Source organism: Capricornis sumatraensis, chromosome 3, assembly GCF_032405125.1.
Source record: "Capricornis sumatraensis isolate serow.1 chromosome 3, serow.2, whole genome shotgun sequence".
Lineage (NCBI taxonomy): Eukaryota > Metazoa > Chordata > Mammalia > Artiodactyla > Bovidae > Capricornis > Capricornis sumatraensis.
The window spans coordinates 62,546,816-62,566,119 of NC_091071.1; the positions used below are offsets into that span (position 1 = coordinate 62,546,816).

At 40.8% G+C, this 19,304-nt stretch overlaps 1 protein-coding gene across 4 annotated transcripts in view; it reads left to right on the forward strand.

Annotated features, from left to right (window-relative positions):
• The window catches only part of TTN (titin), a 272,102-nt gene that overhangs the window by 20,889 nt on the left and 231,909 nt on the right, over nt 1–19,304 (forward strand). For all 4 annotated transcript variants that reach the window (XM_068969318.1, XM_068969319.1, XM_068969320.1 and 1 more), the window contains 25 exons: nt 766–1,047; nt 1,279–1,344; nt 2,052–2,310; nt 2,513–2,576; nt 2,691–2,906; nt 3,836–3,978; nt 5,085–5,290; nt 5,838–6,071; nt 6,182–6,426; nt 7,522–7,763; nt 7,883–8,047; nt 8,147–8,315; nt 8,417–10,110; nt 10,264–10,545; nt 11,740–12,006; nt 12,105–12,377; nt 12,479–12,742; nt 12,835–13,095; nt 14,726–14,986; nt 15,738–16,001; nt 16,094–16,354; nt 16,487–16,747; nt 17,090–17,350; nt 17,856–17,997; nt 18,085–18,250. In XM_068969318.1, coding sequence (XP_068825419.1) covers nt 766–1,047; nt 1,279–1,344; nt 2,052–2,310; nt 2,513–2,576; nt 2,691–2,906; nt 3,836–3,978; nt 5,085–5,290; nt 5,838–6,071; nt 6,182–6,426; nt 7,522–7,763; nt 7,883–8,047; nt 8,147–8,315; nt 8,417–10,110; nt 10,264–10,545; nt 11,740–12,006; nt 12,105–12,377; nt 12,479–12,742; nt 12,835–13,095; nt 14,726–14,986; nt 15,738–16,001; nt 16,094–16,354; nt 16,487–16,747; nt 17,090–17,350; nt 17,856–17,997; nt 18,085–18,250 — 6,948 coding nt within the window. The remainder of the gene's footprint in view (nt 1–765; nt 1,048–1,278; nt 1,345–2,051; nt 2,311–2,512; nt 2,577–2,690; nt 2,907–3,835; nt 3,979–5,084; nt 5,291–5,837; nt 6,072–6,181; nt 6,427–7,521; nt 7,764–7,882; nt 8,048–8,146; nt 8,316–8,416; nt 10,111–10,263; nt 10,546–11,739; nt 12,007–12,104; nt 12,378–12,478; nt 12,743–12,834; nt 13,096–14,725; nt 14,987–15,737; nt 16,002–16,093; nt 16,355–16,486; nt 16,748–17,089; nt 17,351–17,855; nt 17,998–18,084; nt 18,251–19,304) is intronic.

The window sequence follows — 19,304 nt, forward strand, 5'->3', positions numbered from 1 at the left end:
GGTTGGGAAGATCCCCTGGAGGAGGGCATGGCAACCCACTCCAGTATTCTGGTCTGGTGAATTCCATGATCAGAGGAGTCTGGTGGGCCACAGTCCATGGGGTCACAAAGAATCAAACATGACTGAAGTGACTTAGCAGGCACACATTCTTATGTTACACACCCGAGTCATAGAATCCAAACTATATGCTTCAGAGAATTATAAGGTATATTTAATACCTGCATTTAGGATAATCTCAAATACCCAGAGAGCAACAGAATAAAAAGAGCAAGGAAACTCGTAAAATATTCTTCTAAGCTTTCTCACTTTCACCTCTCATACAGATTTGTGGCCAAAGCCTAAATGTTCTATTTTAAAGTAGTTCTTAGGAATTAACCAAGTAGTTTAAATTGTTATTATTTTTGAATTTCCCACTGTTGCATTTTCAAACACAGCTTCCTTGGCATGATTTAAGTGAAAATTCATGACCAAGTTTTAGAAGACCTTCAGTCCGTTTATGATAAGAGCATAAAATAAGTTCTAAATACAACTCTATTAGGGAGACTTTCAAATGTATTTTAGAAGCTGGCAGGAATGACAGTGAGCTTTATAACTGGCTTATCTCTGACTTTTCATTAACTATAAAAGTGATAATGAGAACATTAAAAAGGGAACCACATAGAAAATTGACTCAGACTTGCCACAAGAGTGCTGGTGGTGAAGGACTTCTGGGAGGCGACTGGGATGGCAGTTAAGTGACTGTTTTCTGACTCTGTTTTTATTTAGGCATCAATAGCCGGTACCGCTATTGCCACATTACAAAAAGAGTTGTCAGCCACACCTTCTGCTCAGAAGGTCACCAAATCTGTGAAGGCACCTACTGTGAAGCCTGCTGAGGCTAGAGTGAGAGCGGAGCCCACTCCTTCACCCCAGTTCCCCTTTGCGGACACACCAGAGACTTTTAAGAGTCAAGCTGGCATTGAGGTGAAAAAGGAGGTTGGGGTGAGCATCACTGGTGTTGCAGTCCGTGAAGAGCGCTTCGAAGCACTGCGTGAGCGCGAAACCAAGGTTGGTGGTCACTGGAGCCCCTGCTCTCTCTTAATCCATTCCCGGGGAGCAGGACCAGGCACTAGGCCAATCCGTTGTCCTGCCTTTCTCCATTGCTCAGACTTCATTTTATCGAGCATGGTGTGGGTCAGACCTCTTCTCGAATTATTTTTATAATTTTGCATGTGCTAAGAGTTTGAAACTTCCCCTAATTTCCTGAGCATTTTGTAACATCCTTTGTCAAAATTGTAGATAACAGAAACAGCAAGAGTACCTGCGCCTGTTGAAATCCCTGTTACTCCACCCACTTTAGTCTCGGTGAGTAAAGTTGATAGTGTTGGATCACATGCATATCTAGTCAAATAATGTTCATACATGCAAACATCAGCTTCTCAAACTTGAAAATTCCATGAGTGCGTCTGCAAGTATTTTTTTAAAACCATCTACTATTAGGCATGGAGAGGGGGAATTCTGTGTGACAGCCTCAGTCACATAGCCAGCAGGTTTGATGAGTTTCTGTTATGTGTAAGGCATGATTGCAAGACTAGTCTAGCCCTCTCTGAAATCTGTCTTACTATCTGAAAAAAATGTACCTAAATAAGCATAATAAAATATAAAAGGTGATAAGCACTTCAGTAGAGGGAGGGTGCAAAGGAAAGTTTGATTACTTCCAGTTGAGGATAGCATGGGACGTTTTGCTTAAGAGGCAACGTTCGCTGCTGAGCTTTCAAGCTTTGTTAGGATTTGAATATGTGTAAACAACAGAGGGTACAGGGGTGCCCTATTATGTGGCATCAGTACAGTTCCACCTTATGAAGTTGGAAACACTTTACATTTATTTCAAATTGGGAGTATTCCAATTTCCAGAGGAGTTTCTTTACAGATAGTTCTGCAGTCTTGATGTTAAGAAAGCATTTTATGACAATTCGAAGGCACAAGGTCAAACCCCCACATTTGGTACAACATACAGAGATGACTGATGCATCTGCACACGTATTAATACTTCGCATTTCTTCTTTCTTTAGGGCTTGAAGAACGTGACTGTTATTGAAGGTGAATCTGTCACCTTAGAGTGCCACATCTCTGGATACCCATCCCCCAAAGTGACATGGTACAGGGAAGACTACCAGATAGAAAGTTCCATTGATTTCCAGATAACCTTCCAGAGTGGAATTGCTCGCCTTCTGATTCGTGAAGCCTTTGCAGAAGACAGCGGGCGGTTCACTTGCACTGCTGTGAATGAGGCTGGGACCGTCAGCACATCCTGCTATCTAGCTGTGCAAGGTCAGTGGTCACACCCCCACGGACCTCCCACACACTCCTCACTGCCACCTGACACTTCTTTCTACATACCTGGTAATGGAGTCCCCTTTTAGAATCAAGGGGTTAATTATGGGGTCAACTTAACTGGCATGCTAAGGAGAGGTCAGTAGTGAAGCGAACTAAACACCTGACTTTAACCAGAGAAATGTCTGTCTTCTTCTAGCATCGGAAGAATTTGAAAAGGAAACAACAGCTGTGGCTGAGAAAATTACCACAGAAGAGAAACGGTAACACCTTCTTTTGCTAATGACTTTCACTGTAGTACAGTTTTGCTTGGTTAGTCCCTTTCATACTGGCGAATGGCAGTCCAGAAGCTCACATGAGGGGCATTCTCTTTCCAGCTTCGTCGAATCAAGAGATGTGGTAATGACTGATACTAGCATCCCAGAGGAACCAGCAGGGCCGGGAGAACCTGCCGCTCCTTTCTTTATTACAAAACCAGTGGTGCAGAAACTGGTGGAAGGTGGGAGCATTGTATTTGAATGCCAGGTTGGTGGCAACCCGAAGCCCCATGTCTACTGGAAAAAGTCCGGTGTTCCTCTAACCACAGGATACAGGTATTTTCATGGTTGAGTGATGGAGTTTTCTGTGATTTGTCTGATAGGTCTATGAAGCCAAGAGAGAATAGAATATACCTACCCCACCCTCAGAGGTAGGGTCTTTTGTTATAGAGCCTTCATAGTGTGCTTTGAGGTGTTTTCGTGTTTTCACACAAAGTCTTATTGAGAAACAGAGTTATGTGAGCCAAGTGGATGGAAGATATATATATTATATTCTGGTTTGATTCACTTACAGGGCTGGTGAAATAGGGAAAATGCTGTGGAATTTTTACACACACAGAACATATTTTTCTACCAAGGATCTAAAACAACTTTCAATAAAAAGGCATAATAATTAAGTCACTAAAAGATAAAAGAAAAAGGGTAATTTTTGAAGAAAGCTGGTTATTTGTGGAAATCTATGCTAATAAATTTGCAATTGAATATAAAATTCAGCTTTGAATTTCCTGCAACTTAATCTGAAAATGTATCCATCATATCTTAATAAGAAGAAATGTAGTGTACCAAAGACTTAATATTGAAATGTTTAAAGGAGTTTATTGTTTTCATTATTCATTTGAGCTTCACATAATACAGGGAACAAAATAATGAGCAAAGAGAAGTATCTTAGTATTTAAATGACCTCATCATTTGCTAACATAAACACTGAAGTCTCTTATTTCCATACAGTTGATTCTAGTAGTATTATAGTCTATTATTTATTTTGAAGAATATATGACTATTATTTAAAATGAAAATTTTAACTTGTTTGGCCTTCATTACTCATGTGCGTGCATTTCCCTCAATTGTTAGCAATCTTATATTCTATGATGGAGCTTAGTCCCATGTTTAGGATCATTGAATTTTATACCACAGATCCACATAAGGCTTATTTTACTCACATAAGGGTTATTTATGAGCTCTTTCGTTTGTTCATTTCCATAAAGATACAAAGTGAGTTACAACAAACAAACGGGAGAGTGCAGACTGGTGATTTCAATGACTTTTGCTGATGATGCTGGAGAATACACTATTGTTATTCGTAATAAGCATGGAGAAACTTCTGCTTCTGCCTCCTTGCTTGAAGAAGGTGAGTGCAACTCTAAGTAGTTCCATGTGCATGATAAGAATGGAAATGCAGGGACAAGCAGCGCTGTGTGATTGTCAGAAGTCCTGCTGCAGCATTCCAGTTTTGATACTGGCTCTGTCCACATCCGCCCTCCTCTTGGCCTCAGCTGCATAGGAAATGTTTTAGACCACATGGCCTCAAAACCCGTACCAGTACTAAACTTCAAAGGTTCTGACAATAGTTTGGTTTTGGTGCGTTCATGTCTAAGTATATATTGACTTTGAAAATGCAGGAGGAACTTCCCCAGCAGTTCAGTGGTTAACACTCTGCCTTCCAATGCAGGGAGTGCAGGTTCAGTCCCTAGTCAGGGAACTAAGATCCCACATGCCATGTGGTTCGGCCAAAACGATTACATTAAATTAAAAAATGAAAATGTAAGGATTCTAAATCCCATGGCCCTCTAGATCCAGACAGATATTAGCGAGTGCAATGAAGACAGTGGAGAAATTGGAGAGTATATGCCCTGCCCCAAGGGGTCAGTAGCGCCCCACCTCCAGTATGTTGTTGCCAGGCACACACATACCAGGCTCAATGTTGCTAGAGCTTCCAATTTTTTTTTTTAAGCTAGAAATCAGGATTTTCAATATTCATAAGTAATTTGGGGGAAAAAAGGGTAATAGCATTTAAATTAAAACGTACCTGTGGGTCTCCATTATCTTTGCCAAGATGTTCACATTTATAGTGGACCATCCTATGTTCTGTACAAAACCCCTTAGGATTAGGATGTTGTCCCCATTTTGCAGATGAAGCACCCAAGACCAAGGAAGATAAATGAATTGCCAGAAGTCACATGACAAATTAGGAAGACCTCTAGGGTTGATCCCAAAGGACTGACTGCTAATATTAAATTTTTTTCTATAATAGTAGTGGCTGCTTTGACTTATTAATGTAAGTTTGGGTTTGAAATTCAATCTACTTAGTCTATCCTGAGCACTTTGATAGTAAAATTTGGAAAATCTGGCTTTTGTTTATCAACTCTCCGTGGGGTAGGACTTGCTTGAATGAACAGTGGCATGAAAGCTTTTTCATAAGAACATTAAAAATTAACTCATGTTCTTAACCCCTAGCTGATTATGAGTCACTGATGAAATCCCAGCAAGAAATGCTTTACCAAACACAAGTGACTGCATTTGTGCAAGAACCTAAAGTTGGAGAAATAGCGCCTGGATATGTATACCCTGAGTATGAAAAAGAGTATGAAAAAGAACAAGCCTTAATTAGGAAGAAAATGGCCAAAGATACTGTAATGGTCAGAACTTTTGTGGAAGACCAGGTAGGTAACAATAATGACCAAGTAAATCACTTCACACATTATTCTTTCCTCCTGCAGTGCCCCTGTTTTTGTTTGATATGTTCATTTTCGAGTGCTGGGCCAGAGTTATACTACTATAAGCAGATCCAGGTTCACTGCTGATGAGCTTCCTTAATCTTCATAATATTAATATGTTGCACATATGACTTTGGAAATAAAGATTACACGTAAGCAGGAAAAACAATTACTAAAACAACAAAGTTCATTACTGCCGACATTTTTTCATCAGTAGGATAGACATCACATGTATAACCCATACTCTTAGAATACCATTGTCCAAGACACCACAGCATGACCTTCCAAAGATGACTGGAAGGCAGATTAAAAAATAATGACTCATCTAATTCTCACTGAAAAACAGATAAAAAAGCAAAATTAAACTCTTCTAGATGTTTCCTCCTGTTAAAAATTTTAATCAAACCTTATTTCTGAAAACAAATACTCTTAAAGAATTTCTATCAGTCAGCAGATATCTTTTTAACAGACTGTCATCTTTTTTACTACATAGGAATTCCACATTTCTTCCTTTGAAGAGAGACTTATCAAAGAAATTGAATACAGAATAATAAAGACTACATTAGAAGAACTTCTTGAAGAAGATGGAGAAGAAAAGATGGCAGTTGATATTTCTGAATCTGAAGCTATTGAAGCAGGATTTGATTTAAGAGTCAAGAATTATAGAATTCTTGAAGGGATGGGTGTTACATTTCATTGCAAGATGTCTGGGTATCCATTACCCAAGGTAAAATATAAGCATTGACCATACCTCCATGCTACAGTAAAGACACACATAGGTTATAGTGTAACTCCTTTATGTAAATCTTATTTACATGTGCATGATATTATTCGCAGATTGCATGGTATAAAGATGGCAAGCGCATCAAACATGGAGAGAGATACCATATGGACTTTCTACAAGATGGCAGAGCTAGTCTGCGAATACCTGTTGTCCTTCCGGAAGATGAAGGCATCTATACTGCATTTGCCAGCAATATGAAAGGAAACGCGATTTGCTCAGGGAAGTTGTATGTGGAGCCTGCGGCACCTCTCAGTGCCCCGACTTACATACCCACACCAGAGCCAGTGAGCAGAATCAGGTGAGGCTCATACTAGTTCAGGTTGATCAGTATTTAAATTGTTTAAAACACCAAATATCTCAGTAGCAAATTACTGTCATGTAGTGGGGGGTATGAAGGCTGAAAAAACCCAGAAGTATACCGTTCTCTGTGCTGGCAATTGCCCAATTTTAAGTTCTTACCCCTGTGTAGAATGAGCAAAGCATCTTTCATCAGGTATCACATTATCTGTTTTGCCAGTGCCATAGCTGATACAGTGAAGGCTATAAAGAGTTGTTTAACATCTGATTTTACATGTTATCCCTAGTTTATGAAGAAGGCATGGCAGCCCGTCCATGGGGTCGCACAGAGTCGGACACGACTGAAGCGACTTAGCATGCAAGCATGCATGCGTGGCAACCCACTCCAGTATTCTTGCCTGGAGAATCCCATGGACAGAGGAGCCTGGTGCGCTACAGTCCATAGGGTCGCACAGAGTCGGACACGACTGAAGCGACTTAACACAAGCACACATCACTAATTTATGCAACAACCGTGCAATGGAGGGATTATTGTTGCTATTTTGGGAGTGAGAACACTAAATGTCCATGACCCTGTGAAAATTGCCTTAGTTCACCCAGCCTGTGTGGTGGTGCCAGCACTTGAAATCAATCCAAGCCAATCTGGCTACAATGTATAGGTAGAGTCTGGGACTTTTTTCAAATATCTTTTATTTGTTTTTCCTCTTCTCGGATATGTAAGTTATTTTTCTTTTTCCATATTTATGTGGGTGGTATTTAACCAACCAACATTTATTGAAATATTTTGGTAGTTGAATCAAAAAGATTCAGTAACTCATTAAACCCAGTTGGTGAGGGAGAGACAGTATTAAGGACCAGTCTAAGATTTTGAGGATGGGTTTCTGGCTGTGTTGAATAATTCCTGACTGGGATTGATGGTATATGAACAATATAGTTTTGGGAGCAATAATAATGTATTCTGTTTTGGATCCCAATGAGTTTGAGGTACCTTTTAATACACAAAGTAAATTCTAAAATAATGTTAAGAAAGAGATTTATTGTGGTGAGTTTTCTCTATGCCTCATGAAAATATTCTTTTTTGCATTTTGTTTTTCAGATCCATCTCTCCACGTTCAGTAAGCAGATCTCCAATACGCATGTCCCCTGCACGGATGTCCCCTGCACGGATGTCCCCTGGACGCAGGCTGGAGGAAACGGATGAGTCACAACTTGAGAGACTGTATAAGCCAGTCTTTGTGTTGAAACCTACTTCTTTCAAGTGTGTAGAAGGACAGACTGCCAGATTTGACTTAAAGGTTGTGGGTCGACCCATGCCTGAGACCTTCTGGTTTCATGATGGTAAGTGTAAGTTTTCACGAATAAATTATTCAACACAAAAATAACCTTATCTGTGTGTCTAACAACTTTTAAAAACAACTGTTTTAACGTGATTCCTTTTTTGCTTATTTTTCTAATAGGCCAGCAAATTGTCAATGACTATACCCATAAGGTAGTCGTTAAAGAAGATGGTACCCAATCACTGCTTATTGTCCCTGCAACACCCAGTGATTCTGGGGAATGGACGGTGGTTGCCCAAAACAGGGCAGGGAAATCTTCAATTTCAGTGATTTTAACTGTGGAAGGTATTTGCTCTGAAGACTCAAAATAAATAACCTTATCACTTGGGTTTTAAACAGGTAGTACAGCCCTACTCACTCAGAATCACAACCTTTCTCTTTCAGCTGTGGAACATCAGGTGAAACCAGTGTTTGTGGAAAAACTGAGGAATCTCAACATAAAGGAAGGTTCCCGGCTTGAAATGAAAGTCAGAGCTACGGGCAACCCCAATCCTGACATTGTATGGTTGAAAAACAGTGAAATCATTGTACCTCATAAATATCCCAAAATCAGGTAAGTTGGCTTGAAAAATAATTAAGCTCATTACACAAATCCAGTACTCAAGGAAGTGACAATTACTTCTGTATTGATGATTTATTTTCCACTTTTTATAGAATTGAAGGAACCAAGGGAGAAGCCGCCCTTAAAATCGATTCCACTGTCAGCCAAGACTCTGCCTGGTACACTGCAACCGCTATTAATAAGGCTGGCCGAGACACGACACGATGCAAAGTAAATGTTGAAGTTGAGTTTGCAGAGCCTGAGCCAGAGAGAAGATTAGTCATCCCCCGAGGCACGTATAGAGCGAAGGAGATTGCAGCCCCAGAACTGGAGCCTCTCCATTTGCGATATGGCCAAGAGCAGTGGGAAGAAGGCGACCTCTATGACAAGGAAAAGCAACAGAAACCATTTTTCAAGAAAAAACTCACTTCCTTAAGACTCAAGCGCTTTGGGCCTGCCCACTTTGAATGCAGGCTGACACCAATTGGTGACCCAACGATGGTGGTGGAGTGGCTCCACGATGGAAAGCCACTGGAAGCTGCCAACAGGCTCCGCATGATCAATGAATTTGGATATTGTAGCCTTGATTACGCAGTGGCGTATTCCAGAGACAGTGGTGTCATTACTTGCAGAGCTACTAACAAATACGGAACAGATCACACATCTGCTACCCTTATCGTCAAAGATGAGAAGAGTCTTGTGGAGGAATCTCAACTGCCTGAGGGGAGGAAAGGCTTGCAGAGAATTGAAGAATTAGAGCGAATGGCTCATGAAGGTGCCCTTACTGGTGTGACAACCGATCAGAAAGAGAAGCAAAAGCCAGACATTGTCTTGTTCCCAGAGCCAGTGAGAGTCCTGGAAGGGGAGACCGCCAGATTCCGTTGCCGGGTAACAGGCTACCCTCAGCCCAAACTCAACTGGTACCTTAATGGGCAGCTCATCCGCAAAAGCAAACGGTTCAGAGTCCGCTATGATGGCATTCATTATCTGGACATCGTGGACTGCAAGTCTTATGATACAGGGGAAGTCAAGGTCACCGCAGAAAACCCTGAAGGTGTGATAGAGCATAAAGTAAAGCTTGAGATCCAACAGAGGGAAGATTTTAGGTCTGTCCTTAGGCGAGCCCCTGAGCCAAAGCCCGAGTTTCACGTCCATGAACCCGGAAAACTTCAGTTTGAAGTGCAAAAAGTAGACAGACCTGTTGACACCACTGAAACCAAGGAAATTGTGAGGCTGAAAAGGGCTGAAAGAATCACCCATGAAAAAGTGTCTGAAGAGTCAGAAGAGCTGCGTAGCAAGTTCAAGCGCAGGACTGAGGAGGGCTATTATGAAGCCATTACAGCTGTGGAGCTCAAGTCTCGTAAGAAGGATGAATCCTATGAAGAGCTTCTAAGGAAGACAAAGGAAGAACTTCTCCACTGGACCAAGGAGCTGACAGAAGAGGAGAAGAAAGCCCTTGCTGAAGAAGGCAAAATCACTATTCCAACTTTTAAGCCTGACAAAATTGAATTAAGTCCTAGTATGGAGGCCCCCAAAATATTCGAAAGAATCCAAAGCCAAACAGTGGGCCAGGGCTCTGATGCACACTTCCGGGTCAGAGTGGTGGGAAAACCTGATCCTGAATGTGAGTGGTACAAAAACGGTGTGAAGATTGAGCGCTCTGACCGAATCTACTGGTATTGGCCCGAAGACAATGTTTGTGAGCTGGTCATAAGAGATGTGACTGCTGAGGACTCTGCCAGCATCATGGTGAAAGCCATCAATATTGCTGGGGAAACCTCAAGCCACGCATTCTTACTCGTCCAGGGTAATTTGAATTTCTTTCATTTGATGGATCTATTTTTATTTATCTGTGAAAATCTAATAATGTATTCTCTTAATTTTCTTTTCCATTATCCAAATTGTGTATTCAATTTAATGTGCTTTATCCCCCCCCACCCCAACCCTTTTTCTCTTGTAGCCAAGCAATTGATCACTTTTACACAGGAATTACAAGATGTTGTTGCTAAGGAAAAAGACACCATGGCAACCTTCGAATGTGAAACCTCAGAGCCATTTGTCAAAGTGAAATGGTATAAAGATGGTGTGGAGATTCACACAGGAGATAAATATAGGATGCACTCTGACAGGAAAGTTCACTTCCTCTCCGTGCTGACGATCGACACATCTGATGCTGAAGACTATAGTTGTGTACTTGTGGAAGACGAAAATGTGAAAACAACAGCCAAACTTATCGTCGAAGGTAGTAAATAATGCTTTTGTTGTTTAGTCAAGTTTTAGAGTTACTTTTATTATGTGATAAAATTAGCTATGCAATTTTCACCCCCTAAAAAGAATTCAGTTCAGTTCAGTCGCTCAGTCGTGTCTGACTCTGCGACTCCATGAACCGCAGCCCAGCAGGCCTCCCTGTCCATCACCAACTCCCAGAGTTTACCCAAACTTATGTCCATTGAGTCAGTGATGCCATCCAACCATCTTATCCTCTGTCGTCCCCTTCTCCTCCTGCCCTCAATCTTTCCCAGCATCAGGGTCTTTTCCAGTGAGTCAGCTCTTCACATCAGGTGGCCAAAGTACTGGAGTTTCAGCTTCAACCTCAGTCCTTCCAATGAACACCCAGGACTGATCTCTTTTAGGATGGACTGGTTGGATCTTCTTGCAGTCCAAGGGACTTTTAAGAGTCTTCTCTAACACCACAGTTCAAAAGCATCAATTCTTCAGCACTCAGCTTTTCTTTATAGTTCAACTCTCACATCCATACATGACCACTGGAAAAACCATAGCCTTGACTAGATGGATCTTTGCTGGCAAAGAAATGTCTCTGCTTTTGAATATGCTGTCTCGGTTGGTCATAACTTTCTTTCCAAGGAGTAAGCATCTTTTAATTTCATGGCTGCAGTCACCATCTGCAGTGATTTTGGAGCCTCCAAAAGTAAAGTCTGTCATTGTTTCAACTGTTTCCCCATCTATTTGATGTGAAGTGATGGGACTGGATGCCATGATCTTAGTTTTCTGAATGTTGATCTTTAAGCCAACTTTTTCACTCTCCTCTTTCACTTTCATCAAGAGGCTCTTTCTTCTTCACTTTCTGCCATAAGGGTGGTTTCATCTGCATTACCTATGAATTAATATAAGCTTCATACCAAGAATCATGACTGTATAATACTTATTAAGAATATTGACAATTGGGATATTTTTAAAGTTAGGTTATTTTAAAGTGAGGTCTACAGTCCACGGGTCACAAAGAGTCAGACATGACTGAACAACTTCACTTCACTTAACTTCATTGACAATTTATTTCTCAGTCCAGAAGTTAGATATTAAGAATATTCCTGATAGGATGGGGGAGATAAGAGATTTACAGACAATTTAATTTTTCATCTAAGTCTAGATACGTAACTCTCCAGAGTAATTAACTTCTCCTTATCTCATAATTCAGGTGCAGTTGTTGAGTTTGTGAAAGAACTTCAGGACATAGAGGTTCCAGAATCATTTTCAGGGGAGTTAGAATGCATTATAACTCCGGAAAATATAGAAGGCAAATGGTATCATAAGGGTGTGGAGCTTAAATCCAATGGCAAGTACACAATTACATCTCGCCGTGGACGTCAGAACCTCACCGTCAAGGATGTGACCAAAGAGGACCAGGGAGAATACAGCTTTGTTGTCGATGGGAAAAAGACCACCTGTAGACTAAAGATGAAACGTAAGCCTCCTCCTCCTTTTCAGCCTATAGCAAGCATCGTTATGGTTTATTGATAATGAATCGTCATAACGTTCTTTTCTCTTCCCATATTTTCACAGCCCGCCCCATCGCTATCCTACAAGGACTCAGTGATCAAAAAGTCTGCGAGGGTGACATTGTTCAGCTTGAAGTTAAAGTCTCCTTAGAGAATGTGGAAGGTGTCTGGATGAAAGATGGCGAGGAAGTGCAGCCGGGGGACCGGGTGCACATTGTGATAGACAAGCAGTCACACATGCTGCTTATTGAAGACATGACTAAGGAGGACGCCGGCCATTACTCCTTCACCATTCCTTCCCTTGGACTGTCAACCCGTGGGCGCGTCTCTGTCTACAGTGAGTGCGATTTGCACAGTCTTATATCTATGCTGTCAAGTGAGCATGTATTTCCAACAAAAATTTGTATTCACAAATCTTCCGTGTGTGCGGTTTTGCAGGTGTTGATGTGATAACACCTTTAAAAGATGTTAATGTGCTTGAGGGCACCAAGGCTGTGCTGGAATGTAAGGTCTCAGTCCCTGATGTGACTTCTGTTAAATGGTACTTAAATGATGAACAAATCAAGCCTGATGATCGCGTGCACGCCATTGTCAAAGGCACGAAGCAGCGACTTGTGATTAACCGGACCCATGCTTCAGATGAAGGACCTTATAAGCTGGTGGTTGGCAGAGTTGAAACCAGCTGTGATCTCTCTGTCGAAAGTAAGAATTCTTCCATCTCACTTAATAGTGTCTAAAGCATTCTATTTTCCCACTGTAATAGTAACCAAGTGATGATTATATTTTTCCCCCAGAAATTAAAATTATCAGAGGTCTTCGTGACCTTACCTGTACAGAGACCCAAAATGTGGTCTTGGAAGTTGAACTGTCCCACTCAGGAATTGATGTCTTGTGGAATTTTAAGGACAAGGAAATCAAACCCAGTTCTAAATATAAAATTGAAGCTCATGGGAAAATATATAAGTTGACCGTTCTAAATATGATGAAAGATGATGAAGGAGAATATACATTTTATGCTGGAGAAAATAGGACATCTGGAAAACTTACCGTGGCAGGTTAGCACATTTATAAATTATAGGTTCTTAAATGGAACAGTTGTTTTAACTTAAATCATTACCCGTTTCCTTCCTTATTCCCCCCAGTTTCCTGCTTGTGTTGTTGTCAACCAGTAATACCTTCAACACTGTTTCTATCAGCCTAAATTCGAAATACTCTCCCAGGAAGTCATAACTCAAATGCCGTCTCCTCTGTACAGCCTTCCTTGATCTTCTCATTTGTAGATCTTACTCCGCCAGCCACAGTATCGCTCTGTGTGTGTTTCTTTCATGACCCGTACTCATATACTTGTTTTATTCTCCATTTCTTCCTCCCGCACTTGAGCAGATACCTCCAAAGTCTGGAACTGCTTCTTTCTCATCTTCATATAATCCAATACGTCGTACATGATAGATTGATGAATACATGTTTTGTTTGTTGAATCAAACTTTATTTAAACTTTCTTACTGTAAAGATGTATTCATTTTTTTATTGCCCTGCTTCCTTCATTTTTGTTCCCTTCACACTATTTCTGGGCCCAATGAGTATTTTAAAAATATACCTCAGTGGGTGTATCTATGTGTCTTTTTCCTATAACATGAAGTAAACCATTCTCAGCAGAAGTCACTATGTTTAAAATAAGGAATCAAAAGTCTAAACCAACTGTCAAGAAAAAACTAGAAGTCATCATTAATTTGGTGCATTACAGTTTATGTTTTGAGAAGTTGGAATATGACATTGAGATTAAATTATACAGTTCATGGCATCTGGTATGTAAGCAAGTCAAATGGAAATAGTGTGTCTTCTTTGGTATAAAAATTTTATGGTTTATACTTTATCACATCATATGATTTCCTCAGAGATTTGACCATGAAAACTTCTGAAACGAAATTTCAGATTCTGTACTTTGATATATTTAATATAAATTACATGTTTTTAAATGTGTGAAAACAAGAAAAAACTCTGAGCCTATATGTGATCTTACCCAACATTTTTAAAGTAACTGCCACAGGCCAGATGCTGCTAGGAACTCAGGATACAGAAATGAATAAGGCATGATATTTCTTTTGAGGAATTCACAATTCAGAGAGGGACAGATACATTAGCAACTGACTTGCTGAAGGAGTAATTATTTCTGCCAGTAGCTGACGGCATTGGAGACAATGGAGCTTCATGGAAGAGATGACAGTGACTTTCAGTATATGGGTGTTCCCAATCTGCTAGAGACATTGATGACTATAATTTTGTTGAGCAGATCTTTTTTTCCAGTCAAATATTAGACATATTTTAAGGAAATTGTCCTTAAGAGACTAAACAGAATGCTTTTGAAGAATAAACTGGGTTACAGGCCATCCGTGAAGTGTGCTTCACATTGGAGTTCTCAGAATTCTGTATAAGTTAACAGTTGCTTTTCCATTTGCAAACCCTTCCTGATTCTAGTAGTTTCCCTGGGTACATACCTAGACTACATACATACTTAGAATGAGAGGTTTCTATGATATCTTCTCAGTGTGGCTAAAAATAATTTTATTAGAAATTTTAATGATGTGCAAAATTATGTTTTAAAACTTGTTATTTAATTGTGCAAAGATCTCTTTATTGTTAAAATGTTTTTTAAAGACTCACACTTATATTTCTCTTGTTCCAAAGGGGGCGCCATCTCTAAGCCACTCACAGATCAGACTGTAGCTGAGTCCCAGGAAGCTGTGTTTGAGTGTGAAGTTGCCAACCCAGATTCTGAAGGCGAATGGTTGAAGGATGGCAAACACCTACCGCTGAGTAAAACCATCAGAAGTGAATCTGATGGCCGCAAAAGGAGACTTATCATTGCTGCCACCAAACTAGATGACATTGGAGAATACACCTACAAGGTGGCCACTTCCAAAACATCTGCCAAACTCAAAGTTGAAGGTCAGTGATATAACAACAGAGTGATCCATTTCAAATCATATTGTATTTTTGACAGTTATCCTAGAAGTCAAACAGTTTAATGATTTTGGGTGCCATAAATCCTCATTTCATAAAATCGTTACAGACTCTTGAACTTTCTGAGCCATATACCACAGGTGCAAAATTGCTTCTGAGTTTATGTGAAGAAGCCATGTCTTAGGTTCCAACTCTATGAGACAGCAAATTTGATGCTCTTATTCTCTAGTCTTCTTTCATCCCTCTCCAATCCGTTGATTAAGTTACTGGTATACAGCTAAGTGAAGCTGGTCAGTCGTGTCCTACTCTTTGTGACCCCATGGACTGTAGCCTGCCAGGCTTCTCTGCGCATGGGATTTTCCAAGCAGGAATACTGGAGTGGGTTACCATTTCCTTATTCAGGGGACATTCCTGACCCAGGGATTGAACCCAGGTTTCCCACACTGCAGGCAGACTCTTTACCATCAAGCCACCAGGAAGCCCAGTATACAGCTAAACAAACTTCATCTCATTCAAGTATAGCAAAATCATTGTACAATGTACTTTTCAAACTGGGTCCTAGGTTTTCCGAAGTAATCACAAAGTGTCTTTTAAAAACTCTAGAGATGCTGCTTCACTACAAAAATTGTTGATAACCATTTATTTGCAAGATGGCCAGGTAACAGTCTTATTCAGGAATTCTCTTACTTGATGGTATCATCTTTATTTCCTAAACCAATCATAAATTTGTCCTCAGCTGTCAAAATTAAGAAGACTCTGAAGAACCTCACGGTGACAGAGACACAGGATGCTGTTTTCACGGTGGAGCTCACACACCCTAACGTAAAAGGTGTCCAGTGGATCAGAAACGGGGTTGTGCTGGAATCCAATGACAAGTACACTATCTCAGTCAAAGGAACAGTTTACTCTCTGAGAATTAAAAACTGTGCCGTGGTGGATGAATCTGTTTATGGCTTCAAGCTTGGAAAGCTGGGAGCCAGCGCCAGACTGCACGTTGAGAGTAAGTTGACTTAAAAGCACTTTACAAGTCGCCACCTCATGGTTACCATGAAGTGAAGCGTATCACTAAATGGCTTCATCTTTCCCCATCAGCCGTCAAGATCATTAAGAAGCCAAAGGACGTGACTGCCTTGGAAAATGCCACCGTTTCCTTTGAAGTTAGCGTTTCCCATGACACAGTGCCAGTAAAATGGTTCCACAAGAATGTGGAGATTAAGCCGAGTGACAAACACAGGCTGGTCTCAGAACGGAAGGTCCACAAACTGATGTTGCAGCATATTTCCCCCTCGGATGCTGGGGAATACACAGCTGTGGTGGGGCAACTGGAATGCAAAGCAAAACTGTTTGTGGAGAGTAAGTATGAGACAGCCCTGGCAGCATTGCTAGCTGGTCTTATTTGTTTGCTTCATCTTTAAAAAAAAATATATATATATATATATATTTATATGTATATATAAACCAGAGTGCTCTCTGATTTTTCCCAAGCATTACATATTACAAAAACCATGAAAAACATCGAGGTGCCTGAGACCAAAACTGCCTCCTTTGAGTGTGAGGTCTCCCACTTCAATGTACCTTCCATGTGGCTGAAGAATGGCGTGGAGATTGAGATGAGTGAAAAGTTCAAGATTGTGGTACAGGGAAAACTCCACCAGCTAGTCATCATGAACACCAGCACGGAGGACTCAGCAGAATACACGTTTGTCTGTGGCAATGACCAAGTCAGCGCCACCCTCAAAGTGACCCGTAAGTAAATACACATGTATATAGAATACCCAGTAGACCCATCGCCCCATAGCCTACACATTTTCTTCCTCATCTGCTGTGTTCACACTGAGTTAGGTATCTGGATAAAAGTTTTGATTAGAATAGCATTCAAAGACTGTCTACAAAGATGCTCCAGTGTCTATCGCTTGCTTTTTCTGTTCCCCTGTCACTTGGCATAATCCTGTAGAGCAATACCTCTCTGAACTGTGATCACTTGAACAGATATATTCAAGACATTCCAAGGTTTTGCTCTGTGCCTGTTATAACCCATGTCATATTGACACGAAATCTCCTTGGGTATATTTGCTTCCCCTTTTGCAGCAATCATGATCACATCCATGCTGAAGGACATCAATGCTGAAGAAAAAGACACCATTACCTTTGAGGTGACAGTGAACTATGAAGGCATCTCTTACAAATGGTTAAAGAATGGTGTGGAAATCAAATCAACTGACAGGTGCCAGATGAGAACCAAAAAGCTCACCCACTCGCTGAACATCAGGAATGTCCACTTTGGGGACGCCGCTGAGTACACCTTTGTGGCTGGAAAAGCTACCTCAACAGCCACTCTTTATGTGGAAGGTATGGTTTCATAAATGTCATATCCATAAAAAGAAATGTCAAACACACTACATAAAATGTTAGTGCCTCAGCTAATGAATGAATAAAGTATATCTATGCAATGAAATATTACTTAGTAATAATAAGGACGTACTGATAAGTATTACAACATGGATGAACCTTAACCTTATACCAAGTGAAAGAAGCTAGTTATAAAGAACCACATATTATATGAATCCAGTTACAGGAAAAGTTCAGAATGTGCAAATCAATAGAGACATAGATTTGTGCCTAAGTCTCTAGGAAGAACAGTGCATAGGGTCTGGAAGGTTATGGCTAAGGGATAAGTGGTTTCTTTGGGGGGTAATGAGAATGCCTTGAAATTGATTATGGTGATGGCTATACAATTCTAAATATACTGAAAGCCCCTGACGTTGTATGCTTTCAGTGAGTGAACTGTATAGTATGTAATCATATCTTGGCAAAGCTGTTAGAAAGGTTAATTCTTTTACATGCTATTCTCCAGCTCGTCATATAGAATTTAGGAAACACATTAAGGACATTAAGGTTCTCGAGAAGAAGCGAGCCATGTTTGAATGTGAAGTTTCTGAACCTGACATCACCGTGCAGTGGATGAAAGATGGCCAGGAGCTGCCTCTAGTGGACAGGTCCGTTGGTGTGTTTTGCCACCCCCAGTGACTCCCAGTTTCTTTGAGTCATCATACATTAAAGCCCAATTTCCATTTCCTCCACAGAATAAAGATACAGAAGGAGAAGTACGTCCACCGCCTGCTGATCCCGTCCACGCGGATGTCCGACGCCGGGAAGTACACAGTGGTGGCTGGAGGCAACATGTCCAGTGCCAACCTCTTTGTCGAGGGCAGAGATGTTCGCATCCGAAGCATTAAAAGGGAGGTTCAGGTAATTGTCCACATGCTGAGTTTTTAGAGGTATCATCAATAGCACCTAATCTATCATTTTGTCAAACTTTTTGACTTTAAAATTTTCCAACCACTGTCTTCTAAAATAAATGAAATCAGCTTATCCCTACTGGCTTAACGCTCTTATACTGAAATCAACTTAGTCACAGTTTCCTCTCACTTAGGGGATAAGTGTGTCCTTCACAGCTGTCCAAATACTTTAATGAAAGCAGCTGCAGAAACTTCACTGTCTAATAAGTGGACACTTGCCAAGCAGCACCAACTCGAAAAGAACTGAAATTTAAATTGTGGTGTTTGCACAGCAACTGGAATTTAGGGACTTCAGAACAAGGTGGCTTTTTCTATAAGCCTTCTACTGTGGGAAAGGCAGCTGTTTAGGGACTTGGCTGGGAACACACCCTCTGAGCAAAGCTGGATTCCTAGCAGGGATGCTGAGAAAACACCTTCGCTCTCGACTGCATGTGTAGAGCTTGTCCTCGGGAGTGCCAGTCTTCTGACATGGTATAATGTGGGTAATGTGTGAAGATAAGCAGTACTTGAGTTCACATTTACGATACTGCTCATCCACTAAGAGCCAGGCGTCACAGGCCTTAGTCCATAGTGAAGAAGCCTTCAGTGAAGGCTCAGATGACCTAGATATGTCCATCCTCATCTGCTGTCCCATTCTGAGCCTTTATTTCCTCACTTTAAAAAATGAGGATAATAGTTCCTGCCTAAGTCACAAGATCATTGTTTACATCATATGAAATCAAATTGAGTAGTAACTTAAAAGGGCTTTGTCAGTGATAATAGCCCTCAGATGTAAAGTGTCATCATTTCTGTTATGATAAACTAGGAAGGGAACATTTAAGGATGAAATCATTGTCTCTGTGAAGGCATAAGCACAATTCTCTGCAAAAGAAGTGTGGGCTCCATTTGTCCAAGGACAGGGAGGGAAAATTGAGAGGGTGCTGTAACAAGTCAGCTTCCTATATCATCATGTGTGGGCTTGGCATGCTCTTCAAATGAGCTGGTTTAGAAACAGGTTAAAACCA